Source organism: Pezoporus flaviventris, unplaced genomic scaffold (genome assembly GCF_033815535.1).
Source record: "Pezoporus flaviventris isolate CSIRO_AGI_PZ_B2104156 unplaced genomic scaffold, CSIRO_AGI_Pfla_v1 ptg000078l, whole genome shotgun sequence".
NCBI lineage: Eukaryota > Metazoa > Chordata > Aves > Psittaciformes > Psittacidae > Pezoporus > Pezoporus flaviventris.
In genome coordinates, this window is record NW_026892626.1 from 11,031,219 (window position 1) to 11,047,858 (window position 16,640).

Below are 16,640 nucleotides of genomic sequence, written 5' to 3' on the forward strand. Positions count from 1 at the left end.
TCTTTCAGAAAATACCTTTTAACCAATGATCCAGTAGAATGACCATTGTGAAGAGTAAGGAAAATAGCTACAACTGCATCTATGAGTAAGCTGTCTAAGAAGCTACACATTTCCAAGCTGCTGGCTGAATTATCTTCACTGAAAAGAGAACTGTTCCCTAAAGCAAGTTAGATTGATAGTAAAAATCTAAAATCAAGTAAATAATGTGAAATTCTCTGAATAAGACCTTAGCTAGGCAGTGACAATTAGAAAGAATATTAATTCCATTCAACTACACACAGAGACAGATCATTCCTAACTAAATATATATACCTACCTAAGGTGGGTGAAAGTAAAGTTTAGACCATTTTTAGTGCACAACGTGCAAATGCTGAGTTATTCACAAAAGCTAGAGAATAATAACTATATTGAGCAGATATCTCCATCATCATATTTGTCTGTTTATTGCACTTAGCTCATTATAACTAACTGCAGGACATGTGCCTATAAACTCAGTTACAAGGAACATACAATTATGAACTACTGTGCATGCAAACATTCCAGTCCAAAATATAATAGAAAATGCTCTGGTTTCCATAAACATACTAATTTTTATCATAAATGAATTGTAATAAACATGGCATATCCTAGTTGTTTCTATCGCTGTCTGATCTGGGACTGTATTCTCCTTTAGGAGAAAGGCTCATCCTGCCACTAAAATGGGTAAGAATTCATATAAATAACTGCTCTTTGGTTTTATGCATGGCAAATAATATCAGAAGTGCAAACTAAACGCAACTTCTACAGATGCTTCCTGTATCTTGGCAAATAACCTTTGTATCAACCAAGAACCATGGTAGCAAAACAACAAAATGCCTCCACTCAGCTGCAGAGATGCAAGTTCTCACTTTTGTACCTTCCAAAAGCTGTCCTAGAGTCTTCAAGACATGGCTTTCTAAATGGTATTTCACTCAAGACTTATTGCTGAATAACATAAAGGTGTAACACCATTGGGACAGATAACATTACATCAATCTGACAGTATCTAAGACATTCTCTAAACCACAGGAAAAAAAATCTGCCTGTGCTGTACACTATTTCTAACCATGCCTTCCTGCATTGGTACATTTTGGCCTTTTCTAAATTCTTTAAACTTTGTTTCTGCCTGTTTTGGAGCTTTCCATTAGCATTCTAGAAGATGAAACATGCAGAGCCTAATATCTATATATAAATATTTTCACATGGAGACTTTTATATTCTGTAATTGAGACATACCAGAAAGAAAAGCATAATCCATGAGGAATTCCATTCTGCGTGCTGCTTCAGCTACCTCCCATCTCAGTTTGACAACAGTAACTTCACTGGATTTCTTTAAGTACGCATTGTACTCCACTAGCTCTACAGTGTTCATAGGCAGCTCATTCATTCTCCCTGCAATCAAGTTATATTCACCACAAATTCTACAACAAAAAGAAAACAAACACATCACTTGGACCATAAGTGAAGAGTGATGCAAGGTCTTGTTAATGAAATTCGTCTTTTAAAGAACAATATTAAATTTCTTCATAAATTAACTATTCAGATAGGCATTTATAAAGGATGCTGTTTTACTCTGGACAATCAGTTATATTGTTATACGTATTTTTTAATATATGTTTATGTATCTATAATAATATATATGCTTATATATTTACATATCTTCATGAGAATTTATATATAATAGAATGATTAGTAAGTTGGTTTCAAATTACAATTAACAGCATATTGATGTTTCCTTCCTATAGGTTTAGAATTTCCTTCCCAAGAAAAAAAGAGGAAAAAAAGAAAAGAAAAAAAAAGGGAAAAAAATGTCAGGGACAAGACAAATGCAGCTGCATAGTACATTCTACATGTAGCTTTAGCTAGACACCAGCAGGGGAAGCAAGGACCTCAACCCAAATCCTAGGTCAGTAAAGGAGGAAAGAACAAGGGCGTTTTTCCAGTCTAATATGTAGCCTATATAGACTGAGTTAGATATTTATTTACAAGTATTTCTGTTCCTGTTAAACACCCACTTTGGTGTCCCTTGCATGTCTGGGGAGCACTAGAAACCCAGCAGGTGTAGAAATTTATCTCACTCACGGATTTACAGCATCAGTCCACCCAGACAGCAAGAATCATGCATGTTCACAACATGTACCTTTCATTTAATTCTCTGTTTACTGTGACTTCAAATTCAATCAATCTATCCTTAAGATTTTGGGTCCGATTGCAGAGCTCCTCATTCAGCTGTAAAGCATCCAGACAGAACATGGCCAGAGGAAGAGTGACGTGCATGGAAGCAATCTCTCTTTTCAGCTTTGTAAAGCTGTCAATCTTCTACAAATGGAAAATAATACATTTGTTATTTTTCCTTAAAGTCATAGAAGAAAAATACTAAACAACTAATTACTTCCCATCCAGCAAATTGATAAAATATTCCAAACAGAAGAAGGAGCAACTATTTTTTATCTTTCTAGAGCTCATCTCCTACCCACAGATTTCACAGCTGAAAGTTTTGCTTAACAATATGCCAGATTAAGGAATACTACAAGTTGCCTAACTTTGCCATAGGCTAACTCAGGAATGCAGATAATAAAAGTAGACAGGACTTACTAAGGATAAGAAAGTCAAAAGACCAGCAAGCTGCAGATTCACTGAATATTCTGGGAAGCCTTCCACTGGTCTTCTAGTATAGACACAGCAAAACCCATAGAACCCATAGGCCCTAAAGAAACCTCCTTCTACATTTGCACAGCAACCCTACGGTAAGGAGCTATGTAAACCGAGATGGCTTCCCTAGTATTCCCAAGGGAGAAACAAGTGATCTGAATAGGAGTTCTTTAGGCAACAGATTAGGAAGTAAAGTGTGATGCGTTAGCTGCTGTATCAACATGTAGAAGTTGTCAGTTACATAATTACCTCACTTAAACCTTCTAAAGAAAAATCTCCTTGCAAGAAATCTGTGACATCTTGCTGTGCATTGCCGTTCAAAAGATTGCTATATTTCCTGTACACGTTTAAATACCTTAAACACCGAAAATCACATAAAAAACATGTTAGATTCCAATATGAAGATTCTCTATAAAAAGAAACAAATCAACTCAAATTGTTTGAGTCAAATGGACAGTGTGATGAATCTGAGGGTTTGGATGGGCAACAGAGTCAGCAGCCAAAACTTACTTCTGTGGACCAAGTATGTTGCTCTCAAATATCTTCTCAAGTTTGTTCACATACTCTATAAATAATGATTCATCTGGTTTGACTGTATGGAGGATGAGATCATCTCTTTTTAATTCTGGAAACAGAACTCTTTCTACCTAAAGGGAACCATTGCAAATACTGTAATTATGCATACCATAAGGGAAATAAGGTGTTCTATTACCCATTTGCCCACTACTTCAAAAACATTAATTATTTCATAAAAATACACTTTAATATGAAAAGGCTCTGATTCATAATTAACATTTGGTTACATTCATAGTTTGCTTGTGAACTCTATATGAAAATCAAATCAGAGCTTTAATAAAGTTTGACTCTGAAAAAGAACAATTCCTATGCTATCTTCTACAGTCACAGAATTTCACACAATTCATGATACACAGCCCTCACCTTTATCTTTCATTTGTCAGCTTTCTGCTTCATTCATATATCACAGACATATTTTATTCATATGGTATTTTGTATATCCAGTACCTTTGGAAGTTCCTCAGCACTATGCAGGATTTCCCTGAAGCAATGACTGATTAAATCCCAACATTCTTTCAAAGGTGGCTCAAAGACAATCTTGGGGTCTTCCACATAGAGTTTGACTATTAGTATCTGAGGTATAAAGAACTGCAGTTCTTGATATGGTTCTGGAAAATCATTTCCATCCTTAGGGAAAAGAATTAAAATTGTTTATGTTCAAGAAATCACCTACAACTACAATAATTTTTAAGAGATTCAAACTCCCCCAAATCTCTTAAATACACAGCACCAATGAGATATTCTACCCTGATTTTTACTCAAAATACCGATGCCCCAATACACTAAATTTCAAGATGCCAAATCCTAAATGAATCTCTAAAAGTTGGAATTCAGAAACTGCATTTAAGCCTAATGGCCTTGATTTTCCCTTAAGGAACAGAAGTAAAGCACTAATTACCATGAAGAACAAAAATACATCCATAAGGTCTATCAGAAATAAAATCTAGATTCAAATACAAGATCCTGTTGCCTTATTTTATTTTTTTTTAACTACCTTGTATGGTAGTAAGAACTGCCTTACCCTCAAATTACCTTTGAGTCCACAACTAAACTTGCCATGTAGACACTATAATGATTTACACCAACAACAAAAAACAAAAACAGAAAAAACACCAAAACCTCAAACCAAAACTATCCCACAAGACCAAAAAAAACCCTAAAAAAAAACGCAGCCATCAGCAACACCATCATCACCCAGATGCAAAGTTTAGCATGAGGTCTGACAGCATACAGTATAAAGTGTGATCCTCTGGCTGTAATGCGGTATTTAATCTGCCACATTTATTCTGTTTAAATATGTTTGGCTTGTCTATCATGGTAACTTCTGGGTGATTTAAAGAACTCATTTCCACCGAGGCAACTTTATCATAGCCAAAACAGTTGTAAAAACTCTTAGAGTGTATTATTATTATTATAATCATGTACATTACTTGAAATAATACAAGCTACTCATTTGGTACAGACTGAAACTGCATACAGAAATTACTTCTGTCAAGGGTTACATGTATGATTATGCAAACTTTTGACTTCAAATGGGATTAATCTGCTTATTGCAGGGGGGTTGGACTAGATGACCTTTGAAGGTCCCTTCCAACCCGAACTATTCTATGAATCTATAATCCTATTCATATGGCTTCAGCAAATGTGCGTTATGCACAGCCCTCAAGATAAGAGTTGGAAACTATAAACAGCTAGTTGCAACCCCAACCCTGCAAATTATTCAAGTAGGTAGTTCTTGACCATGCAGAAAAAATCTGATAGTATGCACAACTGTTTGAAGGATCCAGCCCTTTCTTATGGAGGCAAGAGCTATCTGGGATATTTTAGCCTTCAAAGAACATCACAATTTATGGCTAGATGAATTATTATCTCTATGTAATACTGAAAATTACAGATATACTTAACAGCATATACCTTGTGGATCATAAAAAATGCAAGAAGATCTTCTAAGGAGTTAACAACCATTTCACGTAATTGTAATGACATTAGACTTGCCACCGAATAAAAATAGCTTTCAACCTGCTCAGAAGAATCACAGTCATTTTTAGGAGCAAAATGAAGCCATTCTCTTTTCTGATCACGGAAAATGGATGCACAAGCTGGGATCCAGCTACAATGAAATATTAACAAAGTTTTTAAAAGCATCTTAGTCTTACTTTGCTCCTTGCAATGAAATCAGAAATTACTCAAAGAATTAGCAAAATTCAAAGGGCTAGCAGAGAATTGTCAACTAGATGTCAAACAAAACTGTACCTACTAGAACTTACAGGAAACCTGAGCTTTTAAGCTAAGTAATCTTGTTACAAAGGACCCCTACTATTATTTTAAATTAATATTAATAGACAAAATACTAGTGACAATATTAAATTACTGGCATTAAATGGCAAACTTAAGTTTGGAAGAGATCTCAGGTGGCAGAATGCAGTCACCTTATATCATGGGCAATGACCTCATATAATCTCTTTCTTAAATTGATCAGTTTCCATTCTTAAAGAAGTCAGGTTTCCTGTCACTGTTTTTATAGGTTTAGGCTCCACTCTCTCACAGGTAGAAACCTTCTAATTTCCAGTCTATATTTATTCATAGTCAGTTTATTCCCATTTGTTCATGTACAAGCACTCTTGCATTTCAGTAGCTGTTTCAGCACTCAGATGTTTATTCCTCTCCTCTCTTTAGCCCCTTTGTTTTGGCAGCCTTGCAGCTGGGACTAGTGTGATCTCAGTCTAAGATCTGTTTTAAAAACGGAGCTTCGTGTAAATCAGAGCCTAAGGCACTCTATTTATCCACTGTTACTACAGTTGGCACTGACTGGTTCTGAAGAATATCATGAGCTTCCACACAGTGTCTTCGAATAACCTCCTTGAAATCAGCAGGCAACAGTGGCAGGTTTCCAGAAAGGATTTCTTCAGTACGAACAAACCTTAGGTGACTATACCTGTGGAAGTGAAAAAATAGTACATATTTTACAGAATTCTGTTTAAAAAAGAAAAAAACAAAAAAAAAAATCCCACAATGACATATAGTCAGGAAGATCTCATATGTATTTATGAACACTAATAATATAATTTCATTGATGCATGCTACTTTACTGCTAGGCTGTCCAAAAAGTGCACTTCTAATGGTGGGGGTTTTTGCTATTGGCAAGCATAGAAGGCTTCACAAGTTTCATTTGGTACTACTTGTATTTAAAATTGTGTGCATTCTTTGCTAAAATGAATATTTTCTTGGTGTTTTCCTAGATCTGTTAGCGTATGCAGGCATTGAAGAACATATAAAATGACACCTACAGCTTCTATTCTGTATTAATAGTAATGATACCTAACCTGGCTACCCTGGGGGGGGGGGGGGGGGGGGGGGGAATTCATCAGCATTGCAAGTATCACAATCTGTAACATACAAGAACTTGAATTCCTACAAATGTTACTTAAATGCAAAACCAGCTCTCAGGATTACTGCCTACTATATCTAGCTTCATAAGGAGACATATTGCAATTTTCAGAAGTCCCCAGAACAACTTCCAACTACAGACATTTGAAAGATACTCAATTTTAAGAGTTTATTTTGTTAATTTCAGGACTCAAGATGAGAATTCCAATACTTGAGCACTGAATCTTTATTTAAGGATAACATCTTTAACAAAACAGATGATCTTTTCATAGCATGAAGTTACTCATTCTTTACTGTGGACAGCAAGACATGCTTCAGAGTCTGCAAGAAACAACCATTTTATGTTGAAATTCTTACAAGCTCAGGAAAAAAAGAATAAATCCAAAACAGAATAGATTTTGCTACTTTCTCTCCAGTGGCTCCTCCAGAATCTCTGTAACGTATGCTGCGAGATACACTCTGTAAGCAAGCCATAAAATAAACACATTCCCAATTTAATTAATGTTGTATGACAAGACATCTTACTGAGAAAGCCAGAGTTGTTGCAAAGTGGGCATCAATGGATTCACTATGAAGAGATTCCTTTCATTCCAGCTTTTCGCTTCTACATAAGAGCTGTGCCATGGGACTGGTGCACGGACAACTCTCTGGGGAAAGGGGTGTGGGGTACTTCCAATAAGCAGTCTCTCTTTCTCAGCTGGATCCATCAAGATGTAATCAACTAGAACAAAACATATGTATCATGGTGAGACTGCATGAATGGTCAAAACCTTCACATGAAAACACAGTATCTCCATAGTTCAGGAAGTTGTAGAATTCTGCACACTTAAAACTTACACAATGTCATATAGTCATTTGTGTGTTTTCAGGATGAAATACAGCACAATAATCAAATTAGCAATTTGACTAAAGAGTTATTTCAGGAAAAGAAAACAAGAATTGCTCCTGATTCTAAAAATGGGAAGCAGATTAAAGGGCTTTTGTTCTGTCTTTCCTCTTGAAGGTCTGTTTTGTGCTTCAGCTCCTTGTCCATAAACCAGGAGTGGAAATATCTTCAAGGATGATTCTTAAAAGGCTGCTTAAACATTAGTGAAACACAGAAATATTATGAAACATCTATTGCATCTAGGAAGGATATGACATTCAAAGGGCTGACTATGATCTGCTAAGTGCCAAAACTCATGTGCTACCAGTTCCACCCAATGGCCCATTATGTACAAGACTAACAAAAGCTGAGAAGTGGACTCACCACCCTTTGTAGACATTAGGGACTGCAAACACTAAAATCATGACATTGATAAAAGCCAAATTAAAGGGTATTTAGAAAGATATCAGAGACTATAGAAGGCAGAATGAAAACTTCAATCTCTCATTTTTATGCTGTCATGAATGAGAGGCCACAACTTATTTACTGGTCAACATACTTAAGAAAATTGAAAGGAATTACTTCACATGTGGAAAACCCAAGAAAACTGCAAGAATACTGTAAAGCAAATAGAAAAATCTCATGTTCTACAGAGCTATCTCTTTCACATTCCCTTTCAGGTGGGCACTACTGAATTTCAAGGATTATGACATCAATTTTATTTATTCATATATCATGTTCTTGTATTTGTTAACACAAGCAGTGTGATCATGAACATAAATGTATCATCTGATTTTCTTTAATTGTGTAATATCTTAAATGAATTTATTTTAACTTGTGACATGATCCCAGGGTCACATATGATTTCACTAGAATTGTTGGATAGATGAATTTGGCTGTTAATGGGTATCACTGACTTACTGCAGAGTAACAGAAAAATTAGCATGGAAAGTATAGCCTAGATTACCCTCTCCCACCATCAGGATCAAATATACTTTGACTATCATGCACTTCATGATAGTCAAAGTATTTGACTATTATGCACTTCAAAGCATCATTCATCAATGAATCAAACCACATTCATCAGTGAATAATCTGCTACAGTGCTTCATGATCTTTATAGTCACAATGTCTTTCTAATTTCTTATCTAATTTCTTTGCTAGAAACTAAGATGATCAAAAGGAGCATCAAAAGGAGCGTGACCAGCAGGTCGAAGGAGGTGATCCTGCCCCTCTACTCTGCTCTTGTGAGACCTCACCTGGAGTATTGTGTGCAGTTCTGGTGTCCTTAACATGAAAAGGACATGGGACTGTTGGAAGAAGTCCAGAGGAGGGCCACGAGGATGATCAGGGGACTGAAGCACCTCCCGTATGAAGACAGGCTGAGAAAGTTGGGGCTGTTCAGCCTGGAGAAGAGAAGGCTGCGTGGAGACCTCATAGCAGCCTTCCAGTATCTGAAGAGGGCCTATAAGGATGCTGGGGAGGAACTCTTCATTAGGGACTGTAGTATTTGGACAAGGGGTAATGGGTTAAAACTTACACAGGGGAAGCTTAGATTGGATATAAGGAGGAAGTTCTTTACTGTGATGGTGGTGAGGCACTGGAAAGGGCTGCCCAGGGAAGTTGCGAATGTTCCATTCCTGGTGGTGTTCAATGCCAGGCTGGACAGAGCCTTGGGTGACATGGTTTAGTGTGGGGCAGGGGGGTTGGAACTAGATGATCTTAAGGTCCCTTCCAAAGCTAACTATTCTATGATTCTACGATTACTCTTTGAACCCCAGCATTTGATCAATCCCCTTTATACACTTTATGATGCAGAATTATGCATTTTGAATGTGATTTGGATTCGCATTAGGAATGGGAAATTGTATAAGTATGGCCAAAACAATTCTATGCACCCAAAGCTACTGAATTTAGAAATTACTACATGTAAGTAATGGATGTACAGTTTAGTAAATAGATACTTGTTGAAACTGGAATGCTATGTAGTATGATCGCAGATTATATTCTCTCAGGTATCCACTGCAGTTCTACTGACCCCAAAAGAATTCTTCATGGGTGCTAAGAATAGAATACAGACTTGCTTTCAAAGTGCAATATATGTCTACATACTCTGAATTGCTAAGAGTTTTTGAGTCTTACCAATGGCTTTCATGAGATAGATACAATAGTCACTCTTAATCTCTTCTTTCAAATTTGCACATAAATCCTCCAGGTTTGGGTTAGCAAGAATGTGAGCTGGAATATGCTTTAAAATTGCATTAATCACTTCCTTATCCTGAGGCGCCAGCATGTCTTCCCGCACTCCATTATGTATGTAGTAACAGTACCGCTAAAAATGATGGTAAAAATATTATGTTTATTGTATGAATTTTATGATAGATAATGAATTTACTACAAAACATTTTCAGCTTTTCTATTACTTGAACCTTTTCTGCACTTGAATCTTTTTAAAGCACTGCCAATGCCTGACATTTTTACACTTCCACCTGTTTTGATGTAAGTGTACATACCAGTAGAGCTGAGTGCAGCATATTAAATTACTAATCACTGAAGTACTAGCCAACAATGTGAGAGGTTAAGAATTTGGGAAGGTCCTTCTACTTGCAAACCCATTAGAACAAAAATCAGACTGAGTAGCCAGAAAGAGAACTACTAAAGGAACTGACAATATTTAACAGCAGTTTGCTATATTGAGTATTTACATCTTCCAAACCTCATGTCCTGCCTTCTTTTCTCAACTACTTTTAAGTAGAAGTTTGGAGGTTTTCTGAAGATGTTTACTGCTGACACTTCTAGCTTAAAACAAAACTGTATAAATACCTCTATATCATTTATTGAAGGTGGCTTTTCTCGCTTACTTATCTCCTTCTCATGTAAGTGCATGATAACAAATTGTTCTTCTGGGGTCAATGGCTGGCTGTCTGAATAATGGAAGTCACGTAATTCTGGCATATGAGCAAGTGCACTCAGTGAAATGGTATCCAAACTTTTCAGTGAAGTTGGTTTAATTCTGGAAAAAAAACCCAACCAAATTTAATGAATAAAGAAGCAGTAATGGATTCTTAAATCTATATGGACAAATGACAAGCATTATATAAACCACTTACACTGCACTGAGGACAAGTGTGACCTATGAAGTATTTCAATTACTTGTAAGAAAAAAAAAAAAAAAATCAGTAGAAGGGTAGCATAATGTAGCATACTGCTTTCACAGAAAGAATACAAATATGTAAACCTTACAACCACACAGTATCACAGAGACAGGCAGCAGCTTACAAGCAGTTCTATCATAGCCAGACCAGCTAGCACTATTATTTAGGTTGCCCAAGATCTCCACCTAATCAGGTAATTATCTTACCAAAATCTTAACTATCTGAGCTAAAAGTTCAAATTGGCTCATTTGCATAAATATTACACTGCAGACTTCTTTTTTTTCATGATTATACGCTGTTTTCCACAGGGCAGTCCACACTCCGTGGGATAAACAACACAGCCAACAAGCTGTCACTCCATACCTGATTCACCTCACATTACCAAGTCCTTAGCTGAAGAGAATTCAAATATCCCTTTTGTCTTTTTTATGGTACTCAGCACCATGTTATCTTAACAAGGAGTATGAAAATTACTGTCATAGCACTTTAAGAGAGGATTATTTCCTTGTTTTACAGAAGAGAAGCACAAAGAAGAAAAGAAATATTTAGTACAGCAGAGCACACAATTCAACACATCTCTAGGAGCACTACAGAACATTTAAACAATCACAACGAAACTGAGAAAATTCATTTCCACAATCTGCATCTCTATGAACTAAACTATGGCTTCGCAAGTTTACTAAGTCTTCACTAAAGGAAGACCTTTCCTTCATCATGCCTAAAACCATCATTTGTCCTGCCACAAACAAACAGTTAAAGGTACTCAGTTAACACACCATGGAATTTCAGTCTTAAGGCACATACTTTCTTTGTAAAGACTTAACATTTCATGCCTGGGTGCTTAATATAGCATACAAGTAAAAAATCAGATATCTGTACTGACTGTAATAATCTGTACCCTTATAACACCACAGTACATTACCTGTCAGAAATCCATTGACTTCTTTGTGTAAGTTTGAGCTTTCTCCTGGAAGGACAAAATTCTTCCGATGCTTTAAGCAGCAGTTAAGAAAACATCACATAAAAGGATATTTTTCAAATAAAATATTATTTCAGATTGGTGAAAAACAGAGCTAAGTCAATTAATCAGATAATGAAATAACAGAAAACTACAATGTCAAAAAGAAGATCTTAGTTTTGACTTAGCATTTAGCAAGACATTAAAATCATATGATAAATAATCTTGCTGATTCTGGGACAATAAACCAGCTTCAGGGAAGCATTCTGCTTAAGCTCATGCTTAAGATTTTAGTGTTTACTTACCTCCCTGCACTAACCATATATTCTGCAATGTGACTTTTCTATTTTGAACATAAAAGCACTTCTATAAGCTGTATAGTTCCACCAAATACACTGCACATGAAAAATCTGAGAAGTACAAACTATTACCACATGCAACTGTATGGACAAATAAACAGGTCTTTTATCAAAATTAATATATCAAGAAAAGTACCATGATCTGCTTCCCACATACCACCCATGTACTGCAGAAGTACAAGTAGTAGAAGAATCAGGTGTATGATAAGGAAACCATTAAAGAGACCCAATGAACAACACCAAACCTTTCTTAAATAGCATAGAAGGGGACTAAGCAGATATTATGTCTCATCTATCCCAAGGAAACAGAACAACTTCTAACACTTCAGGAAAGCAAAGCAACAATTCAGGATGAGTATATTCACAGACAGACTATGAAAACTATGGGTTTTGAATGTCTTACCCTTAATGCAGAGGACATTTAACGAGATAATTAGGAAATAAAGCTCATTAATAACTTGCTCACTTTGGAATTTTTAGACTAAGTAATGGAGTTAATCTGACACATGCAAATGGTACTTAGAGCATAAAGATTTTTTCTTCATAAAATGCTATATATATATATTGATTGGTAAACATAAATAGCAAAAGTATTACAACTCAACCTTATTTGCCTTATATCACAATGTCATGTTGAATCAACAGCGTGTAATATCTCACATATGTATGCAGTTTGCTAATAAATACATCAATTACATTATTTAGATATAAACAGTGTATTACGCACATTTCTTGAATTTGATTCTCAGGTAAACATCTTAATGCCTGGCCCACATCTTGTTTTCCTGTGTAAGACTCATGAATATGAGCGTAACAGGGATGCACATTGACTTTCTGGTTTTCTGCTGATACTAACTTTTATTTCAAGCAATAATAAGAGCCAACTTGTGTTCATTTTCTGCTTTGCAAAGAATTCCCTCCAAATCACAAATCACAAGGGATTATCTGGAGGGATGAACCTAACTAATTAATCAGAAACTGGCCTTACCTTTATTGAAGTTATGCATGCTTTCAGAAATTTGTCTATACTGACCCTGAGGTGAGAAGATTGTGTTTATTAGGGATAAACAATCTCTCCAAGGATGCTGCTGTAACAAATAATCAATTAGAGATAAAAACGTACAGAACTAGCAAAGCTAAACTTATAAACACAAATATGGATACACGTTGAGGCTGTTTTCTGCTTTGCTGAGCCCCCTGATGTCCCTGTCATTGAAGACAACTTTAATTCGTTCACATTTTTCATATTCAAATCCCGTGCAGTAAGAGTATAGTTATTAGCTATGGAATCACTTAGGCTTCGGTAGTAATTCTGTTCTTTGAATGGAGCTGCCAAAGTCCATGATGCTTGTTGCATTAAAGGAGGATAACAGCTGCTATTAAGGACAAGCTGAAATTGGGAAAAAAAAAATAAAAAGCAATAGTTTCATACAGCACAGTAATTTTAAGTCCTCTTAGAACTAGAATAGTGTTAAAGATCAATTAGTATAAAGAGCAAATTCTTCAGTCTAACTTAGAGTCATTTAACCACCAATCTATTTTTATATCCTGATGTTCCACATGTGTAAGAATAATTTTACATGCTGCCTCAGTATGAATAATTGTGCATTTTTTTGCATAATCAAGGTCTTTTTTATAAATAAAAGGCATCAGTACATTATCTAGTATTCGCTACTCCCCCACATCTCCATCTTGCTTCTTTTCTTCTCCTTACATTTGCTTAAATTTAGAAAATTATTCCTGAAGCCTTTGTCATCTATTTTTAACACTCAATCCTTGTAATAGTTGAACATTAAAACAAACTAACAAATTTAGCTCTCATCTTTCTCTCTCTCCCACATCAGCACAGGATTTGTAACAGATTTCTTCTGTCTGTTTATCCCACATTTTCTCAGGTGACTTAGTATTGACTTGTCATCAGTCCTGATGTCTAAATTTTAATGAGAAGGCTCACAGGCACAAGGGACGTGGGATCAAGAAGTATGTATGTTTCTTATCAAGACACCCTCAGAAAATGTGTATAAGACAGAATCATGAGTGTACTTCATACCATGGTTCCTTAAAGCTCTTAGTCTAAATTCGTATTTAGCTTGCTTCTGTATTAAGTCTTTTTCAACTATTTTTTACAGCATTGAAGTAACACAACCATATCCCTATTACCCATTTCTTCCTCTTTACAATGCAGCATCACCATTATCAGTTTTACATCATGCTCAAAAAAAAGCTTCTAAATAAATTCATGATGTTTCCATCTTTAGTCTCCTCGTTTCCCTTGCCTTTCCCTTAGGGGCAGCAGTTAAGCTCATCTTCTCAGCATTTTATGACCTCTGAGAGGACAGCACAGTAAAGCATATAACACCTTTTCATTTCAGCTACAGATGCAGCTATGAACTATTTACTTTTTTCAGTCTATTATGAGATTTAGTGAGAAAAACAATGGTTTGTCAATCTGAAATGCAGGCTAAGGCAAGATTATTACATCTGTCTTGCCTTTTTCTTCTGACTGACAAGGATAATCTTATCAGCAAAGAAAAAAAAGTATTCACACTACTGCTGCAATCATAATCCTTAAATTAAGCCTCTGAAAGCTCATAGAATCTTTTCAGCTCCATTTCTTCCACAGCACACATTATACCAGAGGGTAGGTCCCTAAATTACTGTTTTGGGAGACAGATACAAGAATTAAAAACAATTCAGAGATTTGGAGACTTTCCCCAGAAAGTCACTATGCACCTTTAGGAAATGCTGAAGTCAGCATAAATTCTGAATTCTTATCTTCTCTCTTAATTAGGCCCACTCTGTAAACTATTTTCTTTCTTCCCCACTAGGTAGAATAACCTTCTGGGTGCACAGCAGGTGCCTTGCTAATCATCATACCCACAGGAACCCCTGGGGCAACAAGCTGGTCAGAGAGGAACAGCTGTTTCTGGAGAAACAGGAAGAAAGTTACCTGGCAAAAATCTACTGCTTATGTGACACATAAATCTCAGGACTGGCTAAATCAGCTCCCATATCTTATATAAACCCTTAAGATATCCCCAGAAGTCTGATCGATTTTTGGCTTAAAATATTTTATGTAAATCTTCACAGAACCATTTTCACTTTTTAGCCATTAGAGTATATCTTTCACTTAAAATTTCCTGTTTTCAAACAAAGCCCAAAAATAACCTATTTTCCATCAGAAATTACTTCAATTTCTTCACAAGCACTATCTTTCTGAAGAAAGACATCTTAGATGGTCTTAAGTGCTGACACAAATGAACCAAATGAGCAACTGCAAGTCACTTATGGTGGGAAAGCCAGCTACCTCTTCTTCCTTCCCTTAAGAGTTGTCATATGCAATTTTCGTGTCACAGGCTATCCATTCTGATCAGTGCTGCACCTGTTCAGCACTGGAACAGCAGTCTAACTCAGGGAGTTTTGTGCTCTGCTATAAAGTATTGGGAGAAGGGGAGAGAAATCACAATTTCTTTGAGAGAAAAATATTTTTACCATTTGTTTCCTTCCCCAGAAACTTAAAACTCAGAATACTTAACTCAAAAATGAACAGCAAATAATTAACTGTAAATTTAGAACAGATTTAAACTGCCAATGTTTAATATCCAACTCAAAACTGAGGTTGTACAACAGTTTTCTAAGAGCAGCCCTGAAGAAGTATCTGACAATCTGGTGAGTACTTTAACTTAGTAATTTAAATAGGTCTTCCTATTTTTACTTCTTCTACCTAAGGCCTGGTAATATATGATGCCTAAAATCATGCATATTGTTTACCCTGACACAAGGGGAGAGAGCACATACCTGATACAATTCTGAAGGCGCAGCGGACACAGAAGCAAGTAGGGGTGGTAACTCCGGTAACCGTTTTGCAGGACTCATGTTATACACAGACTCATTTTTTGACTAAACAGAAATGGAAAACAATGTCAAAGACATTCATGAATACACTGTTTTGAAAAAGATTAACTCAAAAGAACAAATACTTTCAGTTTTCATTGGAAGTGACGTACTGTGACTTTTATAATTTTAGGGAAATGGTCATTCTCTGGAGTACGTTCCTCAGCAAAACAGGTTTTCAGATTGCACCATTCTTTGTAGTCATTTGATCAAACTTCTAATCAACAACAAATGTCAGACTAAAAAAAAAATAACCCACAACATTTTTATATCACTGAAAACAATTCAAATTGTTTAAAATATCTTTAGTTACACTAAAAATTCCCCATGGAGTTTGTGATGGTATAAACATTGGACATTAAAATACTAAAGCCTACCAGACTGCCAAGTTTTGGACACTGAAACAGTCCAAGCTGTGTGAACTGTGTTACTACAGATTAAAAAAAAAAAAACACTGGGGTTTTTCATGTCTATAATGACCCAGTTTCAGAAAAAGCTGTATTGCCAGGATGCCACTGGAAGAACAGATTGCTCACAAGGACTCTACAGTCTCTTAATACAAATGTTAGCATACCTAATATGTTTTAGGACTATGTTCCACCTCCTCATAATGACAATACTCTAAGGTCACCTTCCAGGACTCCATATAAAGTTCTCTAAGGATATTTTCTCCAAATTATTCAGCCTCACACTGCTTTAAAATGTTTTTTAATGGCAACTTTCCTTAAAATAGGCCAAAACCTCACCCCTAGTCTGCTCCAAGTTTCCTAAATCAG

The 16,640-nt window shown here is 35.9% G+C and overlaps 1 protein-coding gene across 3 annotated transcripts in view; it reads right to left on the reverse strand.

The window, feature by feature from the left end:
- DNAH3 (dynein axonemal heavy chain 3) overlaps window positions 1–16,640 on the reverse strand; it is a 66,814-nt gene that overhangs the window by 46,519 nt on the left and 3,655 nt on the right. The window contains exons 3-15 of one of the 3 annotated variants that reach the window (XM_061474243.1): window positions 15,769–15,870; window positions 13,135–13,360; window positions 11,576–11,645; window positions 10,322–10,511; window positions 9,641–9,830; window positions 7,159–7,354; window positions 6,056–6,181; window positions 5,161–5,356; window positions 3,694–3,873; window positions 3,181–3,317; window positions 2,920–3,025; window positions 2,159–2,337; window positions 1,255–1,439 (exon numbers count right to left, since the gene is read on the reverse strand). In XM_061474243.1, coding sequence (XP_061330227.1) covers window positions 1,255–1,439; window positions 2,159–2,337; window positions 2,920–3,025; window positions 3,181–3,317; window positions 3,694–3,873; window positions 5,161–5,356; window positions 6,056–6,181; window positions 7,159–7,354; window positions 9,641–9,830; window positions 10,322–10,511; window positions 11,576–11,645; window positions 13,135–13,360; window positions 15,769–15,870 — 2,083 coding nt within the window. Of the gene's footprint in view, window positions 1–1,254; window positions 1,440–2,158; window positions 2,338–2,919; window positions 3,026–3,180; window positions 3,318–3,693; window positions 3,874–5,160; window positions 5,357–6,055; window positions 6,182–7,158; window positions 7,355–9,640; window positions 9,831–10,321; window positions 10,519–11,575; window positions 11,646–13,134; window positions 13,361–15,768; window positions 15,871–16,640 lie in introns of those variants that run through there. The other 2 variants (XM_061474242.1, XM_061474241.1) reach the window with 2 other exon arrangements.